This window comes from Semicossyphus pulcher, unplaced genomic scaffold (genome assembly GCF_022749685.1).
Source record: "Semicossyphus pulcher isolate SPU_LCO1_2020_fin unplaced genomic scaffold, fSemPul1.0.p SCAF_21, whole genome shotgun sequence".
In the NCBI taxonomy this organism is placed as follows: domain Eukaryota; kingdom Metazoa; phylum Chordata; class Actinopteri; order Labriformes; family Labridae; genus Semicossyphus; species Semicossyphus pulcher.
Window position 1 is genome coordinate 18,052,242 of NW_027211695.1, and position 16,455 is coordinate 18,068,696.

A 16,455-nucleotide genomic window follows, 5' to 3' on the forward strand; every position below is an offset into this window, starting at 1 on the left:
GCAGGTGAACTCCATTGGAATTGATTACAAGGTTTGAGATCTCTTTTTTCAAACATTTGCCTTAAGACTTGAACAGAAGTGTGCACGTCTAAGTGTTTACACATTTGTGTGTTTAGCCAAATTGCTAATTTGTTTAGTTTTCCAGTTAAGCAGAGGCAAAGTGCTGCTTTTAATGCCTGCTAGCTAATTTAACTGACTGAAAAACCAAGAAAAGCCTTTGCCAAGTAACTTCAAATGAAAGGGAAATGCTGATTAATTGTATTCAACGGCAATGTCATCATTTGGAAATGTTACAGGGAGCTTAAAATAAACAAAATTATCCACCGTGTACCACCGGCAACAAAGCTTTCACTCTTTAACGAGCTCGTTCGTTAAGCTAGCCCAACCGTTTTAATTAGCTTAATAAGCAGCCTTAAGCTAATGAAGCTAAACTCTTCAAAGCCTGTTCAACTGCCGGAAACTTAAAACGAGCAGCGGTTTAGAAACCTCGTCTTTTGTGATCTCATTCATGTCCCATAACAGTGTAACTACTAAAAAAGAATTAAACTTACCGTTAACTCTTTTAATGTCTGTTTTTGAATCAGGCAACACGGTAGTACAGAGTTGTGTTACGCTGCCCTCTGCAGGCGGCTGCATGTCAGTACACCTAAAATGTCTACAGGATGCTATAACACCCCGCGGCCTCTGGGTGTCGCACTAACATAAATCACTGTTGTATGGACAGCATTTGGAGCCATAAGGCTCATAATGGAGATTAAAAATCAGAATAGTGCACTAAAGTGCTTATTGTACAGTGTTTTAATATTTTATAATTACTGAATTATTATAAGCAGATTTAAACTGCTTTAATGAAATGCAGTGGTCTAAATGTACAATACTTAGAATTTTAAAGAAGGAAATAAACTACTAACACACACGTTTGTGGGTGTGAATAAAAGCTGTTTTAAGAGCGTGTTCACCCAAAAGGGGAAGTAACACTGAGCGCACGTGACCGCATCACATCTGCTGAACTCCAGACGTCGAGTTTTGCTCTACTTAGTAGTTTTATACATCAAGTCAGCAGCTGTCAAAGCGCTGTGTTGTAAGAGATATTGATGCTATTGATGATGATGACATTGAGGATGTAGTTTATACTGACTAGGATTTTCATATTGATGACGATGATGATGACTATACTTTTTGGTCACAGCTCAAGAATTCATATCATAATTTTGACACAAATTCACACAATAGAATAAAAAGATGAAGTGGCGACATTTCATACCCAAAAGGTCAAAGGTCAGCTTTGCTGTTAGGTAATATCTTAATTTTTTGCAAAAATGTCCACTTGGACTGCTAAACTAAAGACAATTTTAGGTGTCAAGGGACAAAGGTCAAGGTCACTATTGCAAACCTTGAGGGAATTTTATTTATCAAATGTGCAAATGTGCATGTGACCTCTCGTCTTTAAAGTAGACCAAAGAATTAAACACTCGTCAGTTGATAACAACAAATACGAGTGCATCCTTATGATGCACGTCAGCTCAAATATGTCGCTTAATTCTGTCTTTATTCTCACTTTCCTACCAAAAAGAAGCCACCAGTGAGAGCAGCTTTCACCTGAACAAACTCATTCAGGTTTTCAATCTTGCCCTTCAAGCTAGCTTAATAATGTATTCCATTAATAAATCTCCACAGACAGATGTAGACGTCCAGCCCGGCACTGCAGCATCATCCAGAATATCAATACATCTGCACGATCAGAATGCAGCGTGTGTCAAGCGTGTCAGAGAAGCAGTGTGTGAATTTATATGTGGGACGTAAAGCTGTGCAGAGGAAACTAATGGTTTTATGTTGAGCTGGGACTATTTATAGCCCGGGCTGCTCTCACACACAACATAAATATTTTATAAGTCCAACCAGGCCGCGAGAAAAGCGACATCCTTGAGGCAGAAAAATTGACCTCGCACACATTTACAGATTTACCGAGCTTCACCGAATAACCTCACACAGTGACATTACAATCTACAGTGAGCCCCGTGAGTAACTCAGAGTGCAGAACAGGGCAGGTTTGGATAGATACCAAGGTTACAATCAATCAATACACAGATGCAACGTCAAATGTTATTAATACTGACATATACGTTCTGGTTTCCACATTATTTTGTATTCTAAATTGTGCAAAAATCCAATCAGTGCCCCGGGTAAGCAATCAATCACTCAGCCATCAAACAAAACCGAACCTGGAAACTAATTAAAACATGTAAATTTAAAGATATTTGCATTCATAACACGCACTCAAGCATGCAAACATGTTCTTTAACCTTTAATTTTCAGTGGCAAACATTCACACAAGCACTTATCTCTGGGGTTTATCTGACAGCCGGCTACAGAATTAAAAATGACTTGTATATCTTGCCTTAGGGGGCCTCGGCAGCTCTGCCCTCAACTGTCGGCTGATTGTGTATTCATAAAAAAAAAGAGGCAGAAGCGGAGAGGAATGGGCATGTCAGAGGCTTGAGTGAAGCGTCATCGTGGGAAAGGTCCACAGAGAAGCAAAGTGTGAGATTCTACACCTCCACAAGAGCGATAGATCATATTGTACACACAGAGAGGGAGAAACGCAAACACAAAAACATACAAATACAGGCGGGCAGCATACCAACAGGCCCTCTCAACCTCAGCCTGAACTGGGGTCTATTTTTTTTACCAAAGGAACTCAAAACAAAGGCCAGATTGTTTCCAGAGCCTTTAACCACATCTCACCATCTTGTCAGAATAAGCTTCAATATTGTTTTTTTTTACTTTTTAGTTGTTGATCTTGTGTATCTTCTTCTCATATGTATGTTGTAGGGATGCACGATATTATCGGCACGTTATCGGTATCGGCGGATATTGGCTTAAAAATCGGATATCGGCCAACACACCGATATCCGCCGATATAATTAACCGATAAAATAATGGGCTGCTTCATACTTGATTAAATGCCCGACTTCGGCGCAATGTCCCCGGTGCGAAGAAGACATGCGCGGCGCAGCGTGATGACGTCACGTGTGTCTACCTGCAGCATGAGAGAGTTAGAAGCCAAAATGTCCGTGTTGTGGAAGTTTTTCAAAGTGTCCGAAATAGATAGCAAAACTGCTATTTGCAATGACTGCTCAGCTTCGGTGATGCGAGGAGGAGCCAAGGCAAAGTCTTTCAACACTACAGACTTGATTAACCATCTCAAGACCCGTCACCCCGACCGTTGTAACACATGTGATAAGAGTATCACCATTATACTGTGCGCTAATTCCAATACAGAAGAGAGTTGATGATCTCTGCAATTAGGTGTGCGGGGAAAAATTTCGGTATCAGTATCGGTTATCGGCTAAATGAGTTGTAAAATATCAGCATGTCGGATATCGGCAAAAAATCCAATATTGTGCATCCCTAGTATGTTGTTAAGTTTCGAGCCTATAATTTGTTAAATGGTATTTGGTTGTAACCAGTAGCTGCTCTTTTTGTAGATTGACTTTAATACATTTTAAAAGTTATTTATTGGCATGAACTCTGATAACATGTTAGGTAGAGTCACATTTTAATTGCCAATTTATTGACAAATTAATGCCTGATCAATTTTCTAAGCTCGTAGTCACAGAGTTAAACAAAATCATACAAGTTGAGGGTGGATCTTTTACTTTTTACTATAGCTGGAGTGCTGCCGTTGATTCCCACAAACTTGGTACAGTACAGAGATAATAAACAAAGAACTGAAATATCAGACCAGATTTTGTGTAATACAACATACATGATTACCTAAAAGCTACAGTACACAAGTGCTAACATCATTCAACAAATTCCTAGCAACATTACGTTAGCCTATCATATCGTGTAACACCACTTAGCTGTAATATTAGCTTTCAGCCTCTTTCTAGCTCACAGTAATGTTAGCTAGTTCGTGACTGAATGCTAACAATAGCTGTTGTCTGACCATAGCTTATAGCTTACGGTAATGTTAGCCAATAACTGTCTGAATGCTAACCCTAGCTTTTTAGCCACTTCGTAACTCACGGTAATGTTAGCTTCTAAGTCGCTGAATACTAATGTTAGCTATCTTCCAATTTCAACTTTTCCTATTGTTAAATGTAACATTTAACTTCCCAGCTTCCCATGTTAGCTTGTTAGTAGATGAATGCTGATGATAGCTGTTGTCTGACTGTAGCTAGGCGCTAATAGCAAGGAACATTCACCTTATCTTTTGTTTTATGTAACAGTGTAGCTTACGGTAATGTTAGCTAGAAACTGGCTGAATGCTAACGTTAGCTGTTGTTTGACCACAGCTAATAGGTCATCAATTGTGTTGTTGTAATTTGAAATATGACCATATTTCGCTCCAGATTTTTATTGTATAACTGGCGTCAGATATCCCTCAATTCATATGACCTATGACCTTAAACACAGCAGTATGTCATTAAAAGAGCATTTTAGATTCCCACCTTGAGCATGACGCCAGTGCATGAACGCTGTGTGGTGGTCTACTGTAGCAGGTTTAACATTCCTGTTTTATTGTGTAGTAGGGCAACTAAAGGGGTAAAAGGGTGGAAAAATATTGAGGACTGAGAAAATGAGAGGAGGCAGAAGACAAAATTGGGGCGAAATAAAGGAATAATGTTCAGTACAACAACAGGAAAGAAAAGAAGAAGAGGAGTAAACAATAAAGAGATGTTTTGAGATAGATGGAGGAGGGAGGAGTGGCTAAGAGTAAGATGAGGAGGTGGTTTCTTGAAGCAGTGTAAACTGGATTTAGCCAGACTTCCATAAAAAAACAGCCTCGTCCCGGCACCGCTGACAGTCAGAGAGGGGCGGAAAACACGAGAAATGTGAACACAAACGTAAACAAACAGGAGAAAAGGAGGATTCTCTGCCTGCTGCTCCGTGTGAAAAATACACCCTGATCTGTGTTATTATCTGAACAAGTCGTTCTCACTCCTCCCCACGCTGAAAGAGGAAGCTGTGTTTTTGGGGTTGGGGATCTAAAAGAGCACAAACACACACCCTGTGCTCTGACACACTCAGCTGCTGGCTCAGCTGATCAGGATTACTGTAAACTTCAAATCTCTTGTTTTTCTTAAAGGCTTTCTGCTGGTACTTTTGGATAATGAAAAAGGAAGAAATCTGTGTCAGTTGCAGTTATTTTAAACCGTATAAGTTTAAGTAGTGTCCTTTGTCCGTTTGTACCAATGCAATGGTGCTTAAATTGATTCTTAAAGTCAACAGGGGCATTTAGGTGTGTAAACAAAGAGCCGGATGAGAAACGTTAAGTCCGCCGTGGAGCAGTTTGGAGGTGTGACATCCTGATAAGACGAGCGGCAAACGAGTTCAGACGTGCCCGAGTTTTAAGACACACTGACATGAGAAAGCGTGGATGATCATGCTCTAATATCTGTTTATTTACAAAAAGTTATTTTTATAGCGACTGACTGTTTATCAGCAAGTTTTTTAGGATGCGTATAAATACACAAGTGGCGGATTTCCCAGGCAAGAGAGCAGATAAACAACAACAATGCCAAAAATAGAATCAGCTTTAGCCACCAGAAACAGCAACACCATTAGAAACTCTATATATATTCCCAAATGATAACTGCATAATAAACTAGAGCAACATAATCATACCTGTAACACAGAATAAAGTAAACAAACCCACCATAATGCTGACCTTCAAACCAGTGTGCTTTTATTCTGAAGGGTGATTATTTTAAATGACATTTTCCTGCAAAGTTTGACTCTTCACTTCATTAAAACAAAATGTAAATTTGACAGAAATGTAAGCATGATTATGCCATTAAAGCTGCATTACTTAATGTGGCCACTTGGAGTAGCACAGCAAGATCTAAATACAATACTGACACATTGATGTGCTATTTAAGTTGATAAGCAGACAGTTTCCTTTAGACATCCAGGAGCCTTTAAACAACATCCCATTTGAACCTTTTACCTCTGTTTTGGTCTCCACCAGCTCCCAAGGGAACTCTCTGGCTCTTTAAATGCTAAAAGGTTGCATACAGGTTGTTAGGAGTGGTGAGAGTGAATCAAAACTGTTAACGTTATAATCTCAGTTTCATTATATTTAGCAGCACCTTATGGCGATAAACGGAAATCATGGGAGTACACTTTGGTTGGCTCCCTTTGTTACGTTTGTAACTCTTGATTTTCCTCGCTGACGGTCGCTTTCCTTTTCAGACTGTTTGCTTCATCTGAGCGTCGAGTTTGTTTCTTTTTCTTTGGATTTTCACTTCTTGTTGAAGTTGTATCTGTAGCCATCCATCTTTTCTTTGTTTGTTCAGCCATAGTAGATTACTGTTTACTCGCAACACTTGCAGAGAGCGGAAAAGCAACCGCTTAGCTCCGCCTACCCTCTCTGGCAGACCAACCACTGCTGGCTGATGGAAAACGCGTCACTAACTGGGCGCCGCTTGTGATTTACATGAAAATCTTTAACTTTAACTTTTGCGCCATAAAATGAAAACAGTGTGCTAAAAGATGTCCAACCAATATATTGATTTTCTTGCAATATGTCAGTTATCGCAGAATCACTGTATCGTGATATTATCGTGATCGTGGGCCACATGTCGCGTATCGTATTCCCATCCCTACTTCCCGTGGTAGAGCTCAGAGGAAGTGGAAGAAGTTAAGTAGACAAAGTTTTTTGCTAAGGCTTTAAATAGAAGTAAATAGAAGGCTGTAAGATTGTCTCACTTTTGGAGCCTCTAGTGGCCACTTGAGGAACTGCAGTTTTTTACACTAAAACTGGAGTTTGGCTTTTATTGTATTGCCTCCATATTAATGTATGAAAAGCTGTATTATTTATTCATAAATAGGAGGGCTGTTCAGCTAATTTATAAACTTATGCATGCAGTCTTAAAACTAAAATTAACATTTGTAATCTTTGTGTTTACAGGCTGCAGATCTCGTCTTCACTAAAGTGGACGAGCGACTTTGTTTGGGTCTTCATCTCAGCATGTGCTTTTGAACACATTGTCCCAGGAACTCGTATGTTTCTGGGGACACGGTAAACACAAGGCTCCTGTTACCATCTCCACTCCCTCGCTCACACGCCCCCTTCACCACTCCCCCTTCTCCTCCTCTTCAACCCGTTCTTTCTACCGCACATTTCTCCCCTTTTTTTACCCCCTCCGTCTTCTCTCCAACTTTTGCTGTAATCTCACACATTCCTCTCTTTCTCACAGGGGTCACAAACGTCTTCACCTACTTTTTGACCCCGTCCTCCCCCCTCTAACACCACCTCCCTCTGCTTCCTCCATCTGTTGGTCAACCCCATCTTATGTTTCTGTAAATAACTGTTTATAGATATACCCGGTAAGAATAAACATTATGTCACATTATGAGCCCGCATGCCGCTGAATGAACACGTGCTCGGGATCGGAAGTCATGGAGTTTTCTTGGAAAATAATGGGCGGGGACTTAGCCGCAGCGGTGTCATTGCTCTGCTCCTTATTTGGCGTTAATATGCAAAGTAAAGTATCTGGTTCAGTTATGTCTAAAAACAAATTAACCAGTGCTTTTATTTAGAAATGTTGCAATACTTTGGTCTAAAATTACCCACAAGTTTAACACCACATTTCATGCATGGGCACGGCTGGAGATGTTGACAAGTTTCCAAGTCCTGCTCCAAAAAACAAAGAGCTGTTTGCATGTTTTCTATTAAAATCGTTACACTATGTTCCCTATGATATACATGCACTTATTTTAAAGCTATTACATAACAGCTACGCCTCCTCCTCCACCTCCTTCTCCTCCTCCTTGCGATATTATCCCAATTGTTCTGACTTGCGCCCCTGGTTGATCGGCTGATGCCAACCTGCAGGGTTTAGTGCTAAGACGTCTTTGTTCTCCTGGCAACGCTCGAGCGTTAATCAAATTACAGACAGGGTCGTTTTTCACAGAGGATTTTGGGAGCTCAAATAGGCCCATAAAGGTTGAGAGTGTAATCTAATGTAACCAGAGGAAACCGTGATCAAGCAACAATGAGCAGACTGAAATACAGGAAGTAAACCAGCTATACAAGGAGACGATATCCTGAGATGATGCAAAATGAGCCTCCATTAACAGCTTATCTTATCCTGTTAAAACCAGCACAATAGCTCTGACCCTTTCATCAACGGAAAGGCTAAGAAACACCTCCGTGATGAAATACGCAGGTGATTAACAGCCGCTGTATCATCTGATCACCCAAGTCAAACGCTTGATTCATTGCCTTTCATATCCTCTGTCTCAGTCTTTGTTTTGTCTTTTAAAGGAAAGACAACAAAAGAGTTAAGTTGTAAAGGAAAATATATTTGAATAAAAAGATCAGATGGTTTTCAGATGTGCCAAGGGTCATGAAAGTGACCTTTTGTGGAGGCTAACAGTTGTATCTGTGTATCAGGGTGATATGAGCACCTTAAAATCTTTAAAGGTATAATAAGTAGGACTTTCCTAGAAAAATAAAATATAGACTTTTACAAATATTATATAGGATAAATCATCACTTATGGGCCTCTATACATGTGTGTTGGTGAGTGTGTGCAGACCCTTCCCTCTGCATCTATTCTGTTGTTTTGCTTTGCAGACGTTTCAGGAGGGGTGCTGTTGTGGTTCCCTGAGCCAGTCACAGCGTATGGGTGAGTGTGGGAGTGGTTCAAATTAGCAACTGGGCCCCATTCAGACCGGCGAACATGGTGAAACAGTGATGCAGAGTTGGCCTTCTGTTGGACAGGTAGGCGCCTCAAACCGGGTAGGACAAGCTAACCGCTTGCTTGCGCAAAGCTAACCGCACTGCTGTCAGTGTTAGCTTTGCGGGGTGGACGTGTTCTCGCACGAGAGAGTGAGAGTGAGATTCTGGTGACGAAGAGCCCAGGAGGAGGAGGGGCCCAGTTTGAAGGTGTTGTTGACAAAATGCAGGAAAAATCTTACTTATTACACCTTTAAACAAATCATGAGAAACCCCATTTCACAAGTCAATGTATGGAAGCCCATTTGCGCCACTGAAAGAAAAGAAAAACATGAAAACGCTTACTCTTGTTCAAAAAATAAATATCCACATGGTAAGATATGATTATGAGAAAAAAAGTCGTAATAATGATAAAGATACTTTTAACTATGAGACAAAGAATCATAAATAATGAGAAAAAAATAATTAAAAATTTCTAAATATTGAATAAAATATGATTTTTTTTTTTTGATTAAAAAGTTGAAAGTGTGAAAAATTATGAGATCAAACTCAAAATTCTGACATGAAAAGGAAGAATTTTGAGATAAAAGCCATATTTATGAGGAAAAAAAATATTCATAATTATTACATTAATATGTAAAAAAAAAAAAAAAGATTAAAGTCAAAATCATGAGAAAAAAGTCAAAATTATTAGTGTCAGAATTATGAGATGAGAAGTTTTATTTGAGGGATAAAATACCAGAATTAAAACTTATTAAGTCAAAAAAGTGAGAGTAAAACTTCATAATTTTATTGGTCAAGATGACATTTTACTCTCATAATTATAACTTTGACTTTTGACTTTTGTATGGCATAATTTCGTCTTTTTATCTCAAAATTATATCCTCCCATGAGGATATTTTATTATCAAGTCTGAGCTAATTGTTTTTCTGCCTGGCAGGAATGGGCTTCCGTACAAAAGTTAGAGTCTGAAGAAAAGTCTTACAAAATAGCCGTCGTCTTTTATTTTGAACATTATTTCCAAGGCAGGGTTGAATTTGGCCGTTTTAGCATGAGAATCTGCACACACTCATGTTACTGTGGAATATGACACAGTCAAGCAAATACACTCCTAAACCATACTTGTTGTTTTCAACACTTCGGTGTCATTTATGCTACGTTCAAATTCAGAAACATCTACCATGACATCATAGTCAATTCAATTTTTATATACTGCACACTGAGGTAAAGAGGGACTGCAATGTACCGACACCGTGAAAAAGAAGCCTCCTATTCTGAGAGCGGTCACAGGAGCTCGGCTCAGTGCAGTAGTGAGTAACAGTCACATCTCTGGCCCACATCCAGGGCCTGTACTCTACGTTTATCAGGAGTGATATCAGCATACGTGTCCTCCCGACTTTCTCCTGCAACAATCTGCAGGTGTGTCACTTTGGATTTTAACCAGCGGTAATCTATCCGCTTTCATCTCTCTTTTAATTGGCTTCCGCTGTATCAGACCAAAGCGAGCGAGCAAGAGAGTCAGACAGAAAAGGTTTTATTACTTAATGTCAGATTTCATCACATGATCACTACGCAGACGTGACTTTAAATTAACTTGGTGTTGTAAAACCATGTATGGGAATACATCTGAATCTTATAAATGAAGAAAGAAGTGCCTGTAAAGTATTTCTGCTGCTGAAAATCTGTAGAAAGAAAGATTCCTGCACACCGCTCCAGCTTCTGAGACAGTTATTGACAGCTGCACACAATGACACATATAATATCAGTGAATTTAGATGAGTGGAAGATGTGAAGATGTGATAATGTGGTCCAATTCTTATTAGATTTTAGCATGTTTGCAGGGATTGAAAGGGATGAAATATTTGAAGCTGAAAAGTACAATTCTGGCTACTAAACGTGCAAAGATTGCTTCTTAAAACCTTTAAAATGAGGCTCAAAGATCCTTAAAGGAGTAGCACTAAATTTTTTAAAATAGGGTTTGCTTTTTCGTTAGATATAAGAAGATTGATACCATCCTTCTATGTTTCCAGTGAGTGCACAACTACCTCCAGCAGCCATTTAGCTTAGATTAGCTTAGCATATAGACTGGAAACAGGTAGAAACTGTTAGCATTGCTCTGTCCAAAAGTTAAGTCAACACCCCTTCAACATGTAAACAACTTTTTTAGGAACAAAGTGTAAGAACGTCAAGTTACAGTGTTACAAGGTGTGACAAACTTGACCTTTTATTAGCAAGTCATATTGCTCGATTCTCCGCAGGTATCTTAGCAACCTCAAAGTGTTAAAATTTGGAGGTTGCACTTTTAATTTAATAATTAATTTGAAAAGTTAAGTAAGATAAAATGTGTTTACTTGAAAAGTACTGGTAGGCAGGTTCTGTACATTTTGGACAGAGGCATGCTAGTTTCCACCCGTCTTTATGCTAAGCTAAGCTAATTCGCAAGGTAGTCTTGTATTCACTGGACATACATGAGTGAGGTATCAATCTTCTCATCTATGTCTCCACAACATAGCAGAAGCATAAAAATGTATGTAAAAAGTATTGCTTAATAAATGCAATGAAAATATGTAACTTCCAGGATGCTCACAGGAAACTAACTTATCTAACCACTGATGACGTCATCACCTTATCAGATCTCTCTGCTCTGTTTAAGTTTCGTCTTTTGCTGTACATTTAGATGCCTTTAGCACGTATAATTTGCCTTAATAAGTTGTATTTTTGCCCTGTTAAACACAGATTCTGCTTTTAATAGCACCCAGGTGAACCAGTCGTTACTGCTGGTGTTATGGTCTGGTCCTTGCATCTCCCTGTGGTCCGCCGTCCCCGACACCACAGCCATTACCTCCATGTTTGCGTGTTATTGTTCCAATTTTCCAGCCACTGAGCAGCAAACAACCTGAAACAGCAGGGTTACTCATTAACAGCCTTATCGGGAGAATCTCCATGCCTTTCACCATCTGATCTGTCACCTGCCACGGGGGGAGGTGTGTATGTGCGTGTGTAGGGACATATGTTATGTATGTGTAGCATGATTACATCAGCCTCCATGTGATGGAAAGGTGGAATGTGTGTACGGACCCTAAGACAGACTGTGTAGGTAAATCTGGTCATTAGATTTGACTTGTGGAAACGTTGTACATCTCAAATTAGATGTTTTTAATGTTCAAACCAGCGCTGAGAGATAATACAACAGAAACAAAACAGTTGATCTTGTGTTTGTGTGTGTGAGTATGTAAGTATTGTTTGTGTCCTGCATGTTTGTCCTACGCACACAGCTATGCAGAAGTGTGCAGAGCTATCAGCGCAAAGGCGCCGGGGTCAACTTTCCACAGTGATAAAATACCAGTAACAGCTGACTCAGGACATGCCTCTGAAGTTCAAACCACACTGCCACTCCTCCGAAGTCTCCTTGAAAAATCACTCCTCTTACCTTTCATCTGTATTTCTCCTCCTCTTTCTCAGATATGTTTATAGATATGAGTGCGTTTCAATTTGCTCTCCTTCACTTGTGGGTAGTAGGACACTGCAATGAGCTTCAGCGCTGTGGTGTCCAGCACATTCAATTCTAAGCGACCCACTGAGTATGAGGATGAATAGATTACTTACAGCTTTATTTTTAGGGTACTGACATGTTTAATGTATATTTGGTGTAGGAGCTGAACCCAGTGTCACAGTTTTAGAACAGCGGACAAGTATAGAGTCTGTTTAATGACCTCAGACTAACTGTACATGTGATTCAGTGGCTGTAGAGCAAATTGATGGTACTATAAGCGTCTGTGGGTTTTACATTTCAGTCAGCAAAGTGGTTGCAGCATTTGTATTTTATATTAAAGTGTATATTAACTTCTAATCATATTTTTTGTCCCTTAATATGAATGTATTCTGGTCTATGCCATGCTAGAAGCTCTGTGTGTTAGCAGCTTGTTAGCATTGCTAATTAAGTCTTAATAAGCAAAGAAGTATAGCTTAGAAGATAGGATACAATACACCATACGATATATTGTGTTAAGATTATTATACGATACAGTATGATTCGATATGCTACCATACAATCTAATACGATATGAAACAATATTAAACGTTACCATACGATACAAGACGGTAATTTTCAATATGGTACCATACAATACAATTTGACACTATACGAAACGATACGATACAGTATGAAACAACACGAATCTTTACCATGCGATGCGATACAATACGATATGATAAGATACAGTCGATACCGTACAATACACCATGTTACATTTCAATATAATACTGTACAAAACGATACAATACAGTAAACTTTTATTGTCCCTATGAGGCAATTTGTCTTGGATTTAAATTCTGCACACATTTAGCGATAAATGTCAGTGATAAAAAAAACTATAAATTAAAAAACAACGTCAACAAAGTAGCACAAACTAATAATAACCAATAAATTGTAATGGAGAAATTTTGACCTAATGATGGCTCTAGATAGAAAGACAGGATCCTAAGGGGGAGACGATTGTACCCCATGCTTGTTGAGTCATTTCTGCAAAAAATAAAAACCCGCAAATGTCAATGGTGGTGCTAGAGACAAAGTCAGAGGATCTTTCATTTAGAAGACACTTTTGTCCAAAGTGACGTACATCTAAGAGATCATTAAAGTCATTGAGGTACAACATCTGGGTGAAACAAATGTTAGTTCATAGCAAGTAATCCTGTATTTATTGAAATACTTGACAGCATATCAAAGTGGTAAAACGACCAATCTACAGTCCATATAGCCTAGCTAGCTAGCTAACTAGCCTAGCTCAAAAAGGAGTAACAATTCCTGTAGTACTGTTCATTGTATATGTATGTAAACAGCCTCATTTGAAAACAGGAAGTCAGCACTGTAACCTCACTATGTTGCTTCATTTTAAACCCAATGTGCTGCTGATGCTGAGTATAGATAAAAATCACTGCCACTGTCCTAACACTAAACAGTATTTAGCGAGATGTTTTAGATTTTGGCTTGGTCTAAGTTTCTTCCTTTGTCTATATTTGTCTCCAAGGTATAAGCAGGTATCCCTGAGTCTTATCTCTTCGCTCAAATGCTCCAGTAAGCTGATCAAACACACCCACACACAAACAGAAGCACCGAGACACACACATCACACATCACACAAGCCATTAATTGACGGGAATGCTTTGTAACCTCTGCAAATACTGACCACTCCTTTAAGCTGTTAAGTGCTTACAGGCCACATGACAATTACGCCAGTGGAATATTACATACCCCTGACATTTGTTATTAGGATCTAATATCTTCACTTTCCCCCCAAAATGAGCTAAAACACGGCAACAAGTTAAGCTAGCAATGGTGCCAGGATGTTAGCTTTAGCAACGGATTTTACCGCCATTTTACTTCCTGTTGAAAAGTAGGGAAGCAAAATTGTTAAACTGAAGCTAGCTGATGTCAAAATAGGCTCATGGACTTTACGTTAAAAGTTAAATAAATAAAACAAAGAAGGAACGTTAGAACTGTAGCTAATATTCTTGGTACTTAAGCTTAAAGTTAGCGGTTTAGCCTCCATGTTGAATTGAAGATAAAATACACACTTGATGAGCATTTTAAAGAGTGATTGGTGTGTTTTTGGACAGAATTTAAAGGCATACACACATCAAATATTTAGCATTACCCTCCACAATGTTCTACCTGGGAGTGTAGAGACGGCTTTCAAACAACATTCAACTGATACGAATCAATAAAGTGAGTGAGTGTCGGCGGGACTTGGCCTGATATAATCAGTGTTTGCCTAATTGCATACTTTCATCCCATAATCTCATGTTTCCATGTAATAAAGGAGTGATTTGTTTAATTTCCTAAAGCTATTAACTAGTAATTACTCAAACAAAGCTCTCTATCCTGCTGAAATGATGCAGTTAGAAGAAATATAATCAGTCAAACAATGCCAAATGGAGGCTGTTTGAAGGGCCATTGTGTGTGATCACAAAGCCTCTCTACAGTTTTATTGATCAGGTCAAAAGAAGACGACACACATGTCATTTCCTTCATGTGGTTTGAGTGTAAATTACGAGGCTTTTGAGGTAGAACTGTTGCCACCTTTTTAATGATTTTCTGTGATGAGCTTATTAACGGGGACGCATTCTGACTGCCAGGAAAGACCAAAACTCTCAACCAAAACCTTAAAAATAAGAAATTATTTACATTTAAATTAGAAAATTGACTTTCGATTCATGTTTTTATGGACTTGAATGCAGCTTTTCCATCATATTATGGTCATTTAAGGTCATTTAAGTGACAATCAACTCGTAGGAGAAAGTTTTTTAAGGTAGATTAGCAACAAGAATAAGCCACCAAAACATTTTCCACAATGGTGCTGCCTGCAAATGTCAACAAACTGGCCCACTGACCTGTTTCCTAATGATCAAGCATGTGCGCCGTGAGTGTGCAATGTCACTGCAGTGTGTGTACCCCTTCCTGCTTCACTGACTTGGTACATTTAGAGCCACTTTCTACGCAGCAGAACCAGAGAGGGAGAGTCAAAGACAATTATCTGGGTCAGAGGTGGCAGGACCGAAGTGACACGAGCATGCGAGCGATGTTTTGGAGTCAGTCGAGGTGATTCGGGTGACCTTGCTGTTCTGTCCACTCGGCAAAAGTGGAATGCTAAGTTTTGCAGAGATTAGTATATGAGTTATGTAACTGCTTTTGTTCTGCGCTGGGTTGCATGAGGCGACAGTTGTTGAGCAAACACGGGGTCTCTCAGGTGAATTTGAGGCTCGTATGTAATCACAGGAGATGATGACGGAGCTAAATGTGTTGGACATGAAGTTAAGGGAGGTTCAAGGCTGCTGGAGCGTACTTAAACAACACTGAACCGACAGAATTCCATAAGTAAAATTACATTTTTATTGTTTATCTTTATTTTCTCGTAGTACAATAACATTTTAAGAAACAAAGCAAAGGCATACATGTCTCTTGAGGCCTTCTGTAAAATTCGGCATCCTTACATTCTCGGTATTGACCTCCTATTAACAGTAATGAACAGATTTAAGGCAACAAACACAACAGACATTATACACAGGTTGCATTTATTCTGTTAGTTGTGTCAGTACTTATAAGGAATGAGGAAACAACATATCCTCTTTCTCTTCAATTTCTAAATCAAAGGGAGAGGCTATTTGACGCTGGATCTTTTTCAGGAAGTCAGAGGGTTTTTATTTCAACCACCAGATCATGTAATATTGTAAAATCAGTATTTAGGCATGAACAGAAACCACCAAAGCACATTCATGCATGTACAAGAAGATCTCCAAGGAGCACATTCAGACAATATTGAACAAGGGCAAGGCCATGAAGCAGGTAGGAAGACTGCATGCAGGGCAGAGGTTGCTAAAAGCTACACGCAGCATGGGTAGGTTTTTTATACTGTGCAGTTGGACTACATGATACAGGATGGAAACACATCAGCAGAAAACGCGAGGGGTGAGGGTCTGGTTTGAGGGGCTAAATTTAGACTCCGGCCTCTGCTCCATCTTGAATAATAAGTGTGAATGAGCGAGAGCCTCTGAGCGTGCATGTGAGCCTGAGAGACAAAGAATGAGGGTTGGAGGGAAAGACAGGTAGTAGCAGTGACAGGAAGTGGTGAAGAGATAAACACTTGCACAATCGCGGAGGATTTCTGTGAGAAACAAGGTGTACAGGGCTGCAGCAGGAGTGAATTTGGAGGAACAGCTGATGGTTGGGGGGAAGAAAGAAAAATGGGAGTGTTCTTGGAGGAGGA

General features: G+C 39.4%; 1 protein-coding gene across 1 annotated transcript in view; it reads right to left on the reverse strand.

The window, feature by feature from the left end:
- The window catches only part of svep1 (sushi, von Willebrand factor type A, EGF and pentraxin domain containing 1), a 117,078-nt gene extending 105,538 nt beyond the window's left edge, over nucleotides 1-11,540 (reverse strand). The window contains exon 1 of the mRNA XM_069672790.1: nucleotides 11,468-11,540. Coding sequence (XP_069528891.1) covers nucleotides 11,468-11,540 — 73 coding nt within the window. The remainder of the gene's footprint in view (nucleotides 1-11,467) is intronic.
- Nucleotides 11,541-16,455: the final 4,915 nt, after the last annotated feature.